The sequence below is a fragment of the Pinus tabuliformis genome, chromosome 9 (assembly GCF_031772625.1).
Source record: "Pinus tabuliformis cultivar Carrire ecotype Pingquan chromosome 9, CPIR1, whole genome shotgun sequence".
NCBI lineage: Eukaryota > Viridiplantae > Streptophyta > Pinopsida > Pinales > Pinaceae > Pinus > Pinus tabuliformis.
Window position 1 is genome coordinate 631,472,442 of NC_142307.1, and position 17,955 is coordinate 631,490,396.

At 38.1% G+C, this 17,955-nt stretch overlaps 1 protein-coding gene across 1 annotated transcript; it reads right to left on the bottom strand.

Annotated features, from left to right (window-relative positions):
* Positions 1-8,205: 8,205 nt before the first annotated feature.
* LOC149150216 (protein DMR6-LIKE OXYGENASE 2-like) lies at positions 8,206-9,422 on the bottom strand. Its single transcript, XM_089442736.1, has 4 exons — positions 9,377-9,422; positions 9,005-9,164; positions 8,575-8,899; positions 8,206-8,474 (listed from the first exon to the last, which is right to left on the bottom strand). Exons 1-4 carry the CDS (start codon positions 9,420-9,422, stop codon positions 8,229-8,231), a joined length of 777 nt encoding a protein of 258 aa, XP_089298862.1. The 3' UTR covers positions 8,206-8,228.
* Positions 9,423-17,955: the final 8,533 nt, after the last annotated feature.

The window sequence follows — 17,955 nt, forward strand, 5'->3', positions numbered from 1 at the left end:
ATTAATTTAAATTTATTAATATATTTGAAATTAATATATTTTATGATTTACCTATTATAATTTATTAATTTATTACATTTTTAAATAAAATAAATAAATAAATACACCTTATCAAACTAGGTCAAAATAACCGTTATAACTAACGCAGTTGTCTATAACGCGACTTTTTGAAAGCCTTTCCTGCGGGTTTTTCTGGTCGAAATCCGGCATGAATTTATTGGAATCCCAAGTTTGATAGCTAGTTTCTGGACAATGAAAGCGTCCGAGGGGTTTTCCAGGGTGCTGAATCCAAATATGCAGTTAAAAAACCATTTTAACTGCAACAAATCAAGATTTAACCTCAATTTCTTCTGCCGGATTCCGTCACCGGAATCTCCAAAAAGTCGCATTATAGACAACTCCATAACTAACTAATATTTTTATTTAACAGTTCAATATTAATATATTTGAAATTATTTATTTATTTTTAGTAATTTACTTATTATAATTTTACCTATTATAGTATACATTTCTAACAAATTTGAATTAATGTAAGTTTATTAATATATTTAAAATTAATTTTTTTTTATAATTAATTCATTTTATGATTAATTTATTCTATAACTAAAATTTCTGTTATATAAATAAAATAAATAAATAATATTAATTAATATAATGGTCAAACTAGCCGTTATCAGGCCAAATCGAGTTGTGGTCTTTCTAGTAATCTGAGTCATTGGATATTCTGCCCGGTCTATTTAAAGTGCATAGGCCAGATCTGCTCATTCAACTTGTCCTGACAATGAACCACACTGGTTGGTTCGAAACGCGTCGACAAAAATTTCTCCATGTGATTTTCGCCGAAGAATTCTTCAAAAATTTCATATGCCTTAGTTTTTGCCTAAATGGGTTGTCATCCTCCTTCAATGGGATAGTATGTTGAATAATATCACCCTTGTATGCATTTAAATAATCATAAATATAGGCAAATAATCTTTATACTTGTTGATAAGGTTTTCAATTGGATTTTGCTCCTCAACTTTGGAAATATTGATGCCATATACTTTTCAAATCCTCCTAGCCTTTATCCTATTGCAATAATTCTTGCGAGGAAGAATGCCCATGTTGTGACGATTCCACCCAGAAGGTAATGAGCTACTCCTACAGCGCGTCCCTGTACAATGCTCAAGGCTATGGGCTGGATAGCAGGAGCAACCTTCAATTTGTTATGGGCCCAAACAATAGATTCAATGAGTTCTGCAAACAACCATTTCCAAGCTTGATTATTGTGGGGGTTACTTCGGATCCCAAATTGATTTCAATCACCTCTTCAATATCGCTAACACATTTTTCTTTCCTATACAATATAACACTGTTAAAAAAAAATCTCTGACGGGACAAGGCCATTGGGATACTTTTTCTCCTAAAACTACCTAACCTCGGTTTCATTTATATCTTCCCCTATCCAATTCATCTCATAGTTCGAAAACTCCTGCAAATTATTAAGAAACCTCACAATTTGAGTATCATAATGAAAGACCTGCCAATGCTTAAAACTATCCAAAACTAAAGGTCGAAAAAACACCTCCATCCTATGGTTGTTGTCAACTATTTCATCACAAATATGTAATAGCCCCGAAATAACAACACATAATTAATTAGATTAATCAAGCGATTTATAATCAACAAGCTATTTATCAACTAGTTAACATTAAATTACTAAAATATGAGTAAAGAGTGACAACTTACCTGTGGAACACTAGTTGAACACTAGTGGAATTCTGCTATCTGCAACAAAGTCTTGGGGACGACTCTCCACCAAACCGTAGGCTTAATTGCACAAAATCTTGCTACAACTGGCCACCCTCGACCCCTCAATCAACGTACTACTGCTAGGGTATCTTTGTCTTATAACACTATTCTCCCAAGAGAATGGATGATGAAATCATGGAATGATGGAATGCTGGAATGCCTCTCATCTTCCTCATCATCTATTAAATAGAGCAAACATTGGAAGGGGAACCACATGCACACACTCCATGTGTCCACATGCAACTTTATTGCTTTCTTGTTTTATTTCTTTTGTTTTTACTTTTTGATAACTTTACTGATTTTTACTGCTTTCTTGTTTTATTTCTATTTATATTTATTTAGAGCTTTAGTATTGTTATTTATTATTTTATTTTTATTTATTATTACTATTTATTATTTATTTTCTTGTATTTTTAATATTATATTATTTATTATTTATTATTTATTATTTATTATTTTTATTACTATTATTATTATTATTATTTATTACTTATTATTTTTATTATTTATCATTTATTATTAAGGGACATTACAAATAATTCGACTCACTTGTTGCTGCCTCCTCGGATCTAGAAAAATATTTCCTCTGTTTCAGTGTCCCTATCCCTCAATCACTACTTCAATCTCAGTGGCTTTCTCTCTGACAACTGATTTTTGCTACTCGGGAAATCAATATACTCATGAAATGGAACCGCTAAAGTGATTTCTCCAAGCCCTATTGACTTCCTATTATAATCCTATGTTGAGACTTCCACTGCCAAGATTAGATCTTAATCAATGACTAGGATTAACTTGCAGTCAATCTGTGTGAGTTTTTAGAACATTTACACCTTAAATTAATTAATTCTAATTAATTAGTCATATTCCCTAAGTTTCGAGTTAGGAAATATTTAATAACTCACTAATAATCTAATTAAGTCATTTCTAGGCAGAATTTACAAGAACGATTTCTGAGTTTTGGAGATCTCTTGCATTCTAGCCTCTCCACAAAATTTCAAGGCTAGAACACATCTGATGCTACAAAAACTAACAGGAAGCATAAATTATTTCCATGTACCACATGAGAAGTGTACCAAGTTGGATCAAACTGCAGAAAGGGGATACTTTGTTGGGTATAGAGAAACCTCTAGGCATATAATATCTATGTTCCTAGCAGTAGGAATATTATCATGAGATGGGATGTGAAGCTTATGAAGGAAAAATCCTTCAAGAAATCTCGGGAGATGCCAGTAGGTGATTAGAGTGAACCAACAAAAGCTCCATTAGTCTAGTAGTAGGGATAGTTGCATGGATAACTGTAAGGATAGTCACAAGGATCCAATATTGTTACGAGTACTAGAACATCCTCAATTGCAGGAGATCCAGTGAGTTAGTAGCAAATGGAGCAGCAAAGGCAGGATGAGGAGCTTGTCAATCCTCCTACCACTAATGGTCGAACTAGCAGGGAAGTTTGTCAGACATTGAGAGATGTAGAGGAGTTTATTGGAGCTCCTAAGATGAAAAAATGAAAGCGTAGACAACCTGATAGGTACCAAGCATTAGTGGCATAGGTCATAGAGCCTTCCATCTATTAGGAGGTTGCACAACATCAGGTGTGGAGAGATGCCATGGTGGAAGAATACAACTCCATAATGACAAATGATGTTTGGGAGGTAGTGTCAAGGCTTGAGGATATGTCAGTTGTGGGCTCTCGGTGGATCTATAAGGTCAAGTACACTAAAGATGGAAGTGTGGAGAAGTACAAGGCTATGTTCATGGAAAATGGGTATGCACAGAATGAAGGGATAGACTATGAGGAGACCTTTGCCCCAGTTACCAAATATATTTTTATCCAGTCGGGTATATCTCTAGTAGTGTAAATGGGATGGAAAATTCACCATATGGACGTCAAGACATTCTTCTTGATCAGGGTGATAGAGGAGGAGGTATATATAGAGCAACTAGAGGGCTTCGAGACACATGAAAGGGGCATGCATGTGTGAAAACTGAAGAAAGCTCTATACAGGCTCAAACAGGCTCCTAGGGCATGGTATGGTCAGATTGACAACTATTTGTAGCAGATGAGATTCATTAAGAGTGACGTAGATCCCAACCTTTACTATTTGATGGTAGAAGATGAACCACTCATCCTAGTGTTGTATGTGGATAACCTCTTCTTAATAAGGTCATCAAGGCTCATAGAGGACTGTAAGAGGAACTTGGCAGCAAAATTTGACATGAAGGATTTAGGATTGATGCATTACTTCCTAGGCTTGGAAGTGTTGTAGAGGGATGGGGAGATCTTCCTTGGTTAAGGGAGATATGCTACAAAAATTCTAAAGTGATTCAAGATGCAAGATTGTAGACCCATGTCTACACCTATGATTACCAACTGGAGGAAGATTGATGCATCAGAGGATGAGGACGTTGGCCCAACATTGTATAGACATATTATTGGTTCCCTCATGTATCTGGTCAACACCAAGCCAGATATCTGCTTCATGGTCAACACTCTCAGTTAGTTTATGGTGGGACCTAAGACAGTGCATTGGACAATGAGGAAAATTTTGAGGTATTTGCATGGCATAGTAGAGTATGGATTGAGGTATACTCGAGGTAATGGTGTCAAACTATGTGGATTCACATATGCAGATTGGGTAGGCAGTTCAGTGGACAAAAAAAGCACATCAGGGTGTTTCTTCAGTGTTGGCTCAAGTGTTGTTTCTTGCTGTAGCAGGAAGCAGAAGTCAGTAGCACCGAGCTCTGTAGAAGCAAAGTATATGGTATCTAGCACAACCACATGTGAAGCTATACGACCTCAGAAGTTGTTGGTCAGCTTGTTCAGTCAGAAGTTGGAGGTGACCAATATCTACTGCAATAATTGGAGTTGCATCAGGCTCTCTGAGAATCCAATGTTTCATGATAGGTTGAAACACATAGATACCTGATATCACTTCATTAGAGATTGTGTGCAGTGTGGAGCATTCCAACTACAACATGTTCCCACAAAAGGGTAGGTTCCGGATATACTCATGAAAGCTCTAGGGAGAGCTAAGTTAATCTATTTTAGAGAAAAAATGGGTATAGTGGAGAACCCATTTCAGTAGAAAATGGATCAATGTCAACATGATGCAATCAAATCTTGAGGGACAATTGCAGAACTAGTTGCTATCAGTTATTGAGGGGCACAAAACTAGTCAGGGTGAAGAAAGATACTTAGTAGATAGTGCTGAGGCTAGTTATAGTCAAATACTTAGGAGATAGTTGCAAAACCATTAGAGGGACATAATTGATTCAAAGTTCTCATTTGCAATAGTTGCAATGACAACAATAACATGGGATCAGTTGCAGTGCAGAGTAGAGTTGGAAGCAGTGCAAGGTGGCACAATGCAGTGTCAACAACATCATAGATGCAGGATGGTTCAACTACATCGTTGGAAAATGAATCAAAGTATGTGTAGTAACTTGGTGGATAGTGGTAGGTCAAACATCAGCAACGTGAAGGAAGATGTTATGGGAGAGAGAACACCTTCCTCACTAAGAGGGAGTGTTATTTTTTGTAGCATTGGACAAGTGTTCTAGTCTCGACTTTCATCAGAAAGGATAAGAAACAAAATATCTCCAAAACCCAGAAAACGTTTCGAGAGAAAACACCTAGAGACAACTTAATTAAATTAATTGATCGATAATTAAAAAATGCCTAAGTCTAACTTAGGGAAATCGATTAATTAAAGGGAATTAATTGAGAAAAGTGAGAATTCTCTAGAAAATCACATGGATTGAGTTTAATATGATCTTAGCAATTGATGGGGATCTAATCATGGTTGTTGGTTCACCAACAAGAGATCATAAGAGCAGGACACTGGGATGGAGATAGATACATCGAGTGAGTGGGTGATGTGGGTAGATCGAATTTCCCAGAGTGCAAAGATTCAACTGGGAAGAAAATTTGAGCAAGAGATCAATAGAAAATGCAACGAAACAACAATAGATATTTTGATGGAGGTTTCGAGTGTTGGAAGAGTCAGCTGGGAGAGGCCGAGTTATTCCACAGGAGGTCGTGCAGGGGCTTGCACAGAGCCTCATTGAGGCAGTTCGATGTTGCTGTAGAGGATGTCAATTCAGGTTCGTGAGGCCAGGATAATTTTGTAGAGGGCCAAAGAATCATTTCCAGAGGCACCAACAAGAAGGACATCTTGATCATAAGTAGATCCAGGGAGTGCGTGTGAGGTTCTACCTAGCATCTGCATAGAGGTTTGCATAGGGGTCTTTGATAACTAGTTCAAGTGGCTAGATTGTTGCCAAATTGCTTATGGAGAAGGGAAAATTTCCCTCAATAATTTTTCCAGTATTTTCTGAGGAGAGGATCGCTAGTTTGACATCTAGTTTGTTCTTATAATTTTCACTGCTACATAATAATAATAAAACCCTCATCTGTTGCATCGATTTTCCACATTGGTTTTTTCAGGGGACATTTGTCCAAAAACAACAGTGTCAATTTTATTTTGTGTGTGTTTTATTTTCTCAATTTCCAATTTATTTTCTACTTCATTTTTTATTGTGAAGAAATTGCAATGTGATTTATTCGTTATTTTTCCATAACAAAATAAACTGCATAATTAATAAGTTAGAAGAATAAATTCCACTTGCTACATTTCAAGGAATTTTCACACACCTCCTAATCCTAGCTAACCCCTCGACAACAACAAGGAGCCCATCCTCGTTGAAACAACCAATTTAGAGAAGTAAACATGCATATTCATCTACTTCTCTACTCTTAGTTCTTTATATGTTTTATTGCTTTAGTTTTCAGGATAAGAAAAACCCTTCTAACCAACTAGTTAAACTTTATGTTTTGTTTTTAATCTATAAACTCTCTTAAGTTTTGACATTTTTGAATCAATTGAAATTTTGTGTGTAATTTGATTTCCTAAGTAACAAACATGCACAAACTTTAATAATTATACATGTAAATACTTTAAAACACCTTAAATAATATTACACAATAAAAATCAATTAATAGAAATATCTACATAATAATTCTTAATAGAGTTTAGGCTTCTGTGATCCATATTAAGTTAGAGAAAGATTTCGGCGAAAATCACATGGAATGTCATTTGTCGACGCGTTTCGAACCAACCAGTGTGGTTCATCGTCAGGACAAGTTGAAGAAACAGATCTAGCTTAGCATGTTATATAGACCGAGCAGAGCCTCCAACGGCTAGTTTGACCAAACCGCTAATATTGACCAAAGGACATTTGGTCAATATTAGCGGTTTGGTCAAACTAGCCTTTGGAGGCTAGTTTGACCAAACCGCTAATATTGACCAAAGGTCCTTTGGTCAATATTAGCGGTTTGGTCAAACTAGCCGTTGGAGGCTCTGCTCGGTCTATATAACATGCTAAGCTAGATCTGTTTCTTCAACTTGTCCTGACGATGAACCACACTGGTTGGTTCGAAACGCGTCGACAAATGACATTCCATGTGATTTTCCCCGAAATCTTTCTCTAACATAATAATTCTTAATTAAAATTATCAAATATATCTTTCAAAATACAAATGGTTGTCGTATTTTATTTTTAAACATTTTTATATTTTTCATAAAATTAATTCCTTTTCCACATAATAAATTCCAAAATACGACTGTAGATTAGTAAAATTTTAAGGAGTTGTATTTAGTGTGATTTTTTGGATTTTTTGGTGCGGCTGAAAAACTTAAAGTGAAATCTTAATTTGTGTTATTTAAACTAATTTTTTCACTCACTAATAACAACTTGAAATTTTAACATTTAAACAAAATCAAATTTAAAATTGCAAAGTATATTGGGAAGTTTGACCTTTCTCGCAATACATGTAAATTAATAAAATTTTATCCTTTCCACCCAATGAAGCATTAATGCACCATTTCGTCCATTGAAAAGGATATTACTTCTGGATTTTGGCCAACATCCAAATATATGTAAATCAACTCAATTAATGCTTTTTAATTCTCACACATAAACTTTAGAATGTAAATCAATCGCATTTTAACCTTTCCACGCAATCAATTTTGAATGGACCATTGGGTCAATTGACAAGGATATTGCTTTTTCGATTTTAGTTTCTTTTAATTCAATCCACGCATGTGCCAAATGCAAGGCAAAAACGGAGTTGTCTATAATGCGACTTTTTGAGATTCCGGTGACGGAATCCGGCGGAAGAAATCGAGATGAAATCATGATTTGTTGCAGTTAAAATGGTTTTTTAACTGCATATTCGGATTCAGCACCCTGAAAAACCCATGGGAGGGTTTCATTGTGCAGAAATTAGCTATCAAACTTGGATTCCAATAAATTACTGCCGGATTTTCACCGGAAAAAATCGTCGGAAAAGCTTTCAAAAAGTCGCGTTAAAGACTACTCCGGCAAAAACTAATCAAATTCTTGATGCTCCATCAAACAACAACAGAAATGTTTGTTCAATAGATCTTGAAACGATCCAGCACACTCTTTCCCTTTAATCCTTGGCTCCAGAAAGCTCTCGCGAACTCTTCAAACTTATATCCTCTGTACACAGCTGGGTGCTGTTCATCCACCATGCTCGCTGCAGGAGCAATAAAAGCATCGTCTCCAGGATTCCAAAAAGTGGGAATTGATATGCGCGCACTGTCCATATTTGTTACTGCTCGATGCTCCACGCTCCTAAATCTCCCATTGCTCACCACCTAATACATTCAGATCACACACAAAACAATTGAATGAATACTGTCAATTTCTTGCACAGAGAGAAAAGCTAACTATATAGATCTGCTCATTCTTTCTCACCTGCAGCTGATCTCCCAAATTGACCACAAACGCGTTAGCTATGGGTTCTACACAAACCCACTTTCCATTTCTGAATACTTGCAGGCCACTGACATTATCGCTTTGCATTAACACAGTGATGGCACTTGCATCTGAATGGCTTGCTGCACCAATAGTTAGATCTGGGTTTGGGCATGAAGGATAGTAATTTATATTCATCACTTGCCTATGTTTTCCAAGAATTTTATTCAAGTAATTGGAATCTAGCCCTAGAGCTTCTGAAATTGCAGGCAGCAGCCTTAATATCACCGTTCTCACCTCACGAGCGTACTTGCCCGCAATATCTCTGTAACAAAAGCTGAAGTCAAACCAGCTAAACTTTTCCATCCATGGTGGGTTAAGATGAATCTTTTCTTAGATATTTTATAACAGATAAAGGTTTGCTTATTACCTGTAAGCTGCTGGTTTTTCAGGCCAAGAGCCGATGACTTCTTCTAGAGGATGACAAGGGTGTGTGAGATAGTCCAACCAGTTGAGAACCTTGTCTTTGTTAAGATTGAAGCTGGCAGAAAGCCGGACTGGCTGCTTTATGTCCTCTGAGTAGAGGCATGCTGGGAGAAAGAATTAAAATATAAAACTCACTAACTTTATTCATCATTTACTCAATTACACTTCACTTATATAGGAAACTCAATTCTGTTCAATAACTACTTCAACCAACTATTCTGTTCAACTCATAACTAACTATAACTAACTAATCCTATTTCTTCATTATTCTCACATCCTCCCTTAATGGAGAAATGGATTTTCTACCATACCTAACTGACTTCTAGAACTTGTACTTTGAACATTTGCTGTATTCTCAACATCTGCTGTATTCTCTATCTAACTACTGCATTAACAGAGGGTAGTTGGGATTAATACCTTTCTACCACTCCCCCTTAATTCCAACTATATAACAAACTATATATATTCTTAATGATGACAACTTAAACTTTATCTTGCCTGCTGGTCTAAGTCTCAGCTAGGCTTACAACAAAACATTTCATTTTTGTCTTCTTATTAAACGGTCCATGCTTGTTCCTTTTCCATTGCTGGTGCAGTTTCATCTTCACCTTTTTGGGTTTCCTTATGAAATTCCTTTGCTCCTTGCGTACATACTTAAGGTCAACAACCTCTTTTGGATTGAGAGGCAATGCAAGATCTCGAACGAGGTAATTTAATTCATGTTCTCCCCACTTTCCATGAGGAACCAACGAAGGATTCACCAAAATGCAGTCATCTTTGAACATGAGCGGCCTTCGAAGAACATCCATGGTAGTATCCTCCAATGTAGGAGTCATCTTGAAATGAGATCCAATAAAACTTCTAACAATCGGGCAACTTTTAATCTCAGTGATTTCTTCAACAGGGTGATCCTCAACAACATGAGTGATTTCTTCAACAGCGTGATCCTCAACAACATGAGTGATTTCTTCAACATCCTCAACAACATGAGTGATTTCTTCAACAACGTGATCCTCAACAACATGAGTGATTTCTTCAACAACGTGATCCTCAGCAACATGAGTGTGATCCTCAACAACATGAGTGATTTCTTCAGGGACATGATCTTCAACAACATGAAACTCTTTGTCAATGGACTCAAAAACACTGCTAATCCCAAACGGGTTCATGAGAAAATGATCATTAAAAAGATCATCGTCAAAAAAGTCTAAAAAAATAGACATATCTGTTAGCTTTATCACACTTCAAACAAAACGCCTTTTCTACAGCCTCTCTCTGCAAAGAAAACCGGGCCGACTGAAAAAGAATATGACCACGGTAAGAGAAACGGTGGAAGCTTGCAAAACACACCAGCAAAGTTCCGTCTTCTTCTGGACACACCGGTCTCACAACAGCAACTTCCAAACACACAGGAACGGTTCGGTTCCTTTACGATCGCTCACCAACAGATCTATGGGCACCAACAATATACGTTAAACTTGGTCACCCTTATGCCTGCACACCAGCAATAAATCCACACCGAAGTCACAGCATAGGTGCAGCTTCAGTTGTCGGCCTACTGCAATCCGAAGTACTCAAAGCATCGGACAAACCTACGAGAGGCAGTCTCTGGTCTACAGGTCACTCAAAAAACCGTCAGGTACAACGCTACTCAAATACACCTCCACTGCTCTGCCCAATGCAAAGGGGAACGCGCAGTTCAGTTCTGCTTCCGGCTTTGAATATACACGATGTTACCAGGGCTCGGACCTGATTGGGCCCTCCATTCTCCTGCACAATCACAAATCACAGCTCGTCAAAACAAGGTTGACAAGGGCCAGCCACACCAGCACACAGCAAACCAACAACAAACCACGCCAGCACACAGCAAACTCCGCCTACGCTTCAGGTTCCACACGCCAACACACAGCAAACTCCGCCTCACGGCTCAGGTTCCACACGCCAACACACAGCAACACGCAGCTCCGCCTTTCACGCCTCCTTCCCGCAGCAAATCAGAAGGAGAATTACACTCAAGACTTTCAAGTCCACACACAGCAACGCAGGGAGGTAGGTCCGCCTCCACCAACACTTGGTAATTGGAACACACAGCAAGCAGCAACCTCTCACGGCTTTCACGCTGCACCACGTCCGCCTCACGCAGGATCTTCCACCAACACGACTCCGCCTCGGCAAGCAGCAACCTCTCACGGCTCTCATGCTGCACCACGTCCGCCTCACACAACAGGTCGCCTTTCACGCAGGCTTTACACAGCCTCCTCTCTCACAGCAAGACTTCACGGACAGCCTCTCACGCCTTCAACGCACAGCCACGGCTTTACACAGCCGCTCACGGATCTTCACGGCCTTGGCTTCAGGCCAGACTCCTCTCACGCAACAGAAAGTCACCACACCAACACGGGTACCAACACCACAGCGTCACAACACCGAAATCAACTGCTCGACCAGATTGTGAAGAAGACCGGTTCTGCTGGGCTCCACGCAGGTGGCACAAACAACACGCCTTCCTCACCTGCCCTCTCACCCCAGCTCAAACCCTGAGCTCTGATACCAAATTAAAATATAAAACTCACTAACTTTATTCATCATTTACTCAATTACACTTCACTTATATAGGAAACTCAATTCTGTTCAATAACTACTTCAACCAACTATTCTGTTCAACTCATAACTAACTATAACTAACTAATCCTATTTCTTCATTATTCTCACAGAAAGCCGGACTGGCTGCTTTATGTCCTCTGAGTAGAGGCATGCTCGGTCTTCGATGGGCATTTCGAAAAACTCTTTGGCAATCCCCATCATGCTTTCCATGACATTCTTTGGCACGCCATGGTTCACTATCTGATATCAACCCAAAAAGATTAGTCAACCAGATATGAAATTTGACCCAGTCACTATATTAATACCAGGCTCAATAGTCTGCAAATGTGAGAGAAATTCAACCATAAGTCTAAGTATTTGAGGGGAGGGAGAATTGTTGGGTAAAAATTGAGGTGTGTACCTGGAAGAAACCATCCTCTTCGCATGCAAGTCGGATTTGATGAACTACATCCTCTTCGCATGCAAGTCGGATTTGATGGACTACAGTTGCTCTGTTAGGGCCATCCAGTTCTTTTAGGTCTATCACAGGGATGCTCTGAGAGTAAGAGATCTGAGACATCTTTAGGCGTTCATGGGGAGGCAGGATATATCTTTCCTGCACCTTTAGGTTGTTTGTTCCACTGGATATGAGCTTCTCAATGACACTACTCAGCTGTTGGGTCTGCGCATCCATTGTAGAAGACATCTTGCTCCAATTTGTGTGATACGGATATTAAACTTGGAAATTTATAGAGTTTAGATAGCTTGGACATTGATTTAAGTTTAAAATGTTTTAGTGTTAAAATTTGTGAAAATAATTTATTTTTATAGTGAATTTTGGGAATATTTTAAAATTTATGCTTTGGGTCATGGAAATTTAGTCAATATTTTGAGTAAAAAATCACGGAAATGTTGGCAAAATTTTGATAAAATCTTACAAGAATTTTTACAAGTGCAGGTTACAGTTGTCAAATTTCAAAATTTTCGGTGTGAGAGATTTTTGATAGTGCTGAATCTATTTCCACTATCAAAAATATGATTCAAACACTGTTACTGTAAGATTTTTTCAATTTTTTTTTACCTACCACTTTTGGCCATCTAAAACCATTCCTCTGTTTTAATAAACTATTTTTTTTTTTTAAATCTTAATCACCAATCTTAAATTAGAAGAATCAGATTAAGTTCAACTTTCAATTTTTTGTTTTTTTTTAAATAAAGTTCCTTCCGCGTCACCCTTGACGACGGAGTTTTGTCCGGATCCAAATGGATAGTTTTCGATCTTCAGGAATCAAATTTAGAGCGCTTGACGACGGGGTTTTGTCAGGATGCGAGGCACACGCTTTTGAAATTTTGTTGAAGTTCCTCGAGATTGGTTTTTGATAAAGGCCGTTTCACATCATTATTGACAAACGAGTGACCCTTTGGCCTTATTATTATTTTTAAAAGATAATCGAAAACTGTAACAACAATAATATGATTTTTAATTGATTTTTTAACAATAATATGATTATATATAGAGCGGGGTAAAAGGAATATTAGATAAAATATAATGAAAATCAAATGAGAGGAATATTAGGTGAAATTAATTTTATTTTATTAAATATGGGTATAGCGCTTATTTGTTTGTTGATGGTTATTAGTTCATCTTTAATATGTAATGTTTAATTTTTGAATATATGTTTTTCTTTTCAAGAAAAAAAAAAACAAAGTATTTTTATTAGAGGATAAAAGTAGTTACAATGAACATGGATCTTGTTCCCTTGCCTTAAATGGGGTCAATCTTCAATCATAGTTTAGTGGGACCTCCCCTAATTTCCCAATGGATATAGGAGGGGCACTACTTGGGAGCCCATGATTGAGATAGTGTAGTCCCATCTATCCATGTTCCATCCTTATCACTTTCCATCATAAATTATAATCCCTTATTCCACCTCCATTCTTTGGGTTCAATCGACCATTGGTTTTGTGGGATTTGGCACCATACATCCTCATATCGTGGTAGGTCCTAGAAATTTTCCCTGGGAGGTTGATGCAACTAAAAGAAAAGGAAAAACCATATAATGTCCACAAGTAAAATAAAATAAAGAATATCAAAATGAAAAATATGATGGGGACATACACATTGTCACATGGTAAAAATCATTGCATGAGATTTACCTTACTCATTATGGCCATCACCTAGTTTGTGAGCACATTTTTTCTCTTTTACATCATAAAGGAACCCTTGCATGTCCCAAGCCTGATGGGCAATGAGCTACCTCATCATTAAGGGGTAATACAACTCCTAAGCTCTAACAATTTGAGCTATGAGCAGTAATCCAAAGAAAAATAAAGAAAAAGTAAAAGGCACACAAGAGAGGTGGAAATATAAAGGTTGAGTTGGTATCTCATGCATTCACAATTACCCCCTCCTCACATTTGTACACTTAGTATGAGGATCCCCATCATGTTGGTCCCTTTGACCATGGCACTTGACCATGAAGTCTTCCCCCCTCCGTTCCATCGTTATTGTTCATTGACACCTATTAATTGAAGGGTGGACCAAGGAAATGCTACTTCCCCTTATGGACTGGAAACACCTAATAGGGTTGTCCTTTAGCCACTTCCACCTAAGGAGGAAACACCATTGCAAGTTCAAGGCTTTAATTTTGGAAGGGAAGTCTCATTTGAAGTGCTAAATAGCTCATTAATTCCAAGTTTTGTTCACTTAGATGCAAAAATGATTATGTACCTGAGGTCTAGTTGCTTTCACTAGACTTTGTTGTAATTAACACGTGGTTCAATAGCCAGGTCTTAGGCACCTTTCCCATGAGTACCCAAGCTATTTGAGGAGCATATTGGCAGCCACAGGTGAAGCATTGAGAGCCTAGGTCTTTGATTAGTAGCAACACATCATTTTCATCCCTAGATATCTCCTACACCCATGGCATTCTACCAATTTGCACATTATTTGATGATTCTTCAGGATGATACACCTTGGCCTAGCATGACCATGACTGACATTAGCACTCTTAGAGATATGGTAGTTGATCCAAAGCCCAAAGGAGGATGGTCTTACGTTCTAAGACATGGAAGGGCTAGTAACACCTTGAAAGCCCTCAACTTTGGAGAAGAGATGAGCACTTTGACCTGTTGGAGACCTAAGAGATCACCTTTGGTGCCCCAAAATGGATTTTGGGGTCGACAAAGGGATTTTTTCAGAGATTTTACGCCAACCCTCTCTTCATGAATTTAGAAGGCTTCTACACCAATCATGGTACCTTTGAGCCTCAACACATGCCACATGGAGCTCAACGCATAGATGATGTTAGCATTTCTAGCCCTTACAGCTCAAACATGTGGGGAATTATTATGTTTTATGTCTAAGCTAGTGGGTTCGCTTGTAACTCAATGCATTATTATGATTTTACTTGTTTTCCTAGGGGATTTTAGGCTAATGACGAGTTATTCCTCCTCATATAAATAGACGAGAGGACATATCACTTTTCATCGTCATCACTTATGAACTCGACCTCTCTTCTTGAGAATTTTGGCCTCTTTTCCTAGTTAGAGAGATGTGATCTATGGAGAAAATCTTTTCTTGGGGCTATTGTCTTATCTTTGGAGAAGTTATCTTGGATTTATGATTGGATTTTACATGCATATTGTCTTGTAAGTGCCAGACCATGTTTATTTAAAATTTCTATTTTCATGTCTAATGTATGGCATAAATTGATGATATATGTTAAATTTGTGCCCTAATTTTATTGAATATCAATTTTATTGGAAGCTAGATCATATTATTGCATGTATTACTCATAGTATGATATGTGAATGGGAATCCCCTTGGTTATGTAATGTTATCTCTCCCACATGATTTTCAATCCCTCACAAAGGTAATAACTAGGGTTTTGATGTTAGGGCATTAAAACATCCTTACTCCTTTGCAAGTTTTAGCAAACCGTAAGAGCTCATAAACTCCATAAACCCTAGGACTAGGTAATGGGCATCCATTGTTGGTGATAAATTTAAATTTTATTCATAAAATTTTCTCTTTCTCTCTCCTCTCCAAATTCATCCCCTTTAAGGCCAAGCGACCAAGCAATGACTTGGTGCGAATTTATAGGGAAAATGAGTTTTAGGTGTTGGAGAGTAAACATCAAGAGGGTAGTGGTTTCCACAGAATAAATTCTTTTGGTGGGATTTCACTTCAATTTCACCCATAATTCCCTTTTCCCTAGGGTAAAACCCTTGTTTGGTTTAGCTTCAACTTGGGGGCTTCTGGAGAGTTTCATGTGCATTATCCTTGTGGGAATACATTATGGGAAAACCTTTCTTGGAATATTGACATTTAAGCATCCTAATATCAAGATAGAAATCAAACCCTTGGTCTTGTATTTCCCTAATTAGGTCTTTTCAAGGAAAGCTAATTGCCTCCTCTTAGAGCCTTCAGTTGTGCCTATATTGTGTCTTTCCCTTGGAAGCCTCATTGCGTCACCTCATACCTCAAACTTAGAAAACATATTAGGTGACCTATATTTAATATTGGGACTCCTCCCATTGGTGAAAATCCATAAAGAACAAGGGTTTTTGGCTATGGTGACAGTCAGCCATCACCCCATTGTTATCACTTGGTCTAGTGCTTTCCTTATAGGGTGCCCCTATCCAAGGCCTACTTGATTTTGTGAAAACATTTTTGGCACCCTTGCTGAGGATGAAGTGAGTCTACCTCCCTATAATTTGAATATTTAGCTTCATACCCAACACAAGAAAAATCCTTTTCGCACACCTCCATCAGAAGCATGAATCTTGTATTCTTCATTGAACTATGAAATTCAAAGCTTATAGGGTAGAGCAAGCATCTTTTAAGGCATTTTGAATTCACCGTGACAACTCTTTGTTTGTTTTCTCTGTGAGACTCAATAAATGTCTCCTTCATATTTGAATGAGATTTACCCTGCTTTGGATGTCGAGGATATTCCTAGATATCCAAATCAATTGGATATAAATTCCATGATGAATGCCCCAAAATTTGATGGTGATCCTTTGTAACATACCCACTACTAAACCCAACCCCAACAAGGTTAGAAGGAGGTGGTTCCTATGCTAACCCGACTACCATAGTCACATCATGGAAATGGGGTCCACAATTTTTTACCTCTTGCAACTTCTTCAAAAATGGGAAATAAATAATATCATTGTGTATGTCTCATCAAGACGATTCGAGTGATATAAAATATTCCTCAATCTGACTCCTAGATTAAAAAATACAACCATCCAAAGATTAACCATTTAATTAATTCCACCTCACCGACTTTCCACATGGTCCCCACGTTTCAATCCCAGTCAACCCTCTCTCTACCACATGGCAATAGCTACCGACCAATTTAGACACATCAAAACCCCTATGAGGCCAACACACAATGCAAGCACACACACATATGATTTTTATTCAAATGGGCATGGGTGCCGGCCCTTCGTGGCCACGTCACCTCGGGAGTTAGATCCTGGTCAGTCTCAACATCGCTCCCAGCTAAAAACATTCTGGGACAATCCTTAGGGCTCACATGGAATTACACTTCTACCTCAAAATGAAACTCTCTTTCAACTGATAGTGGACCACATTCATGCCACATAAATTTTATTCCCATCGGATAGACCACCACATGCCAAGTCACCTTGGGACTTGTATCCCAGGAATCCTACTATTTTCTCCACACAAAAGCTTCAAGGTCCGGGGATCTGGGGTGACATCATCCAGTGTCACACCCTCCACATGGATGTGGTCCCACTTAACATTTGACTCTCGCATATCGTGGTCTTCCTATTATAAGATATTGTTGGGGTTTTTCTCCTCCCTGCTGAAGTGTACATGACACTCTCAAGTTCCAATCCCATTGCCACATCATCCTAGGGATACTATCTTGACAATTTCCATTGATGACCCCCTTGATACTTTCAGGGTACCAAGCTTGGCCATGAGTGCTTCCCCATCGACGACCAACATTTCTCTTGCTACAAGCATTTGATCACAGTGTTTGGTCACAGGGTTAAAGAGGGTTAAACCAATTCCCTTTGATTCCTTATGCTTTGGGCTTAAAAGAGTTCTAGCCCTATGCTTAGTGACCTCTTATTAAGTGTAAAAGGCCTTTTCTCAGGTCTCTTATACATAGTTAATGACATACAAGGCATACACAGGCTCTTTTGACCTATACCTCCTAAGATTTAGCGAAACGTAGTCGTGGCCATAGGCCACTATTCACATGTGATCCTAGAGATGTACACACACACACACACACACACACTACACTATCTATTTTGAGTTTGAAGGGG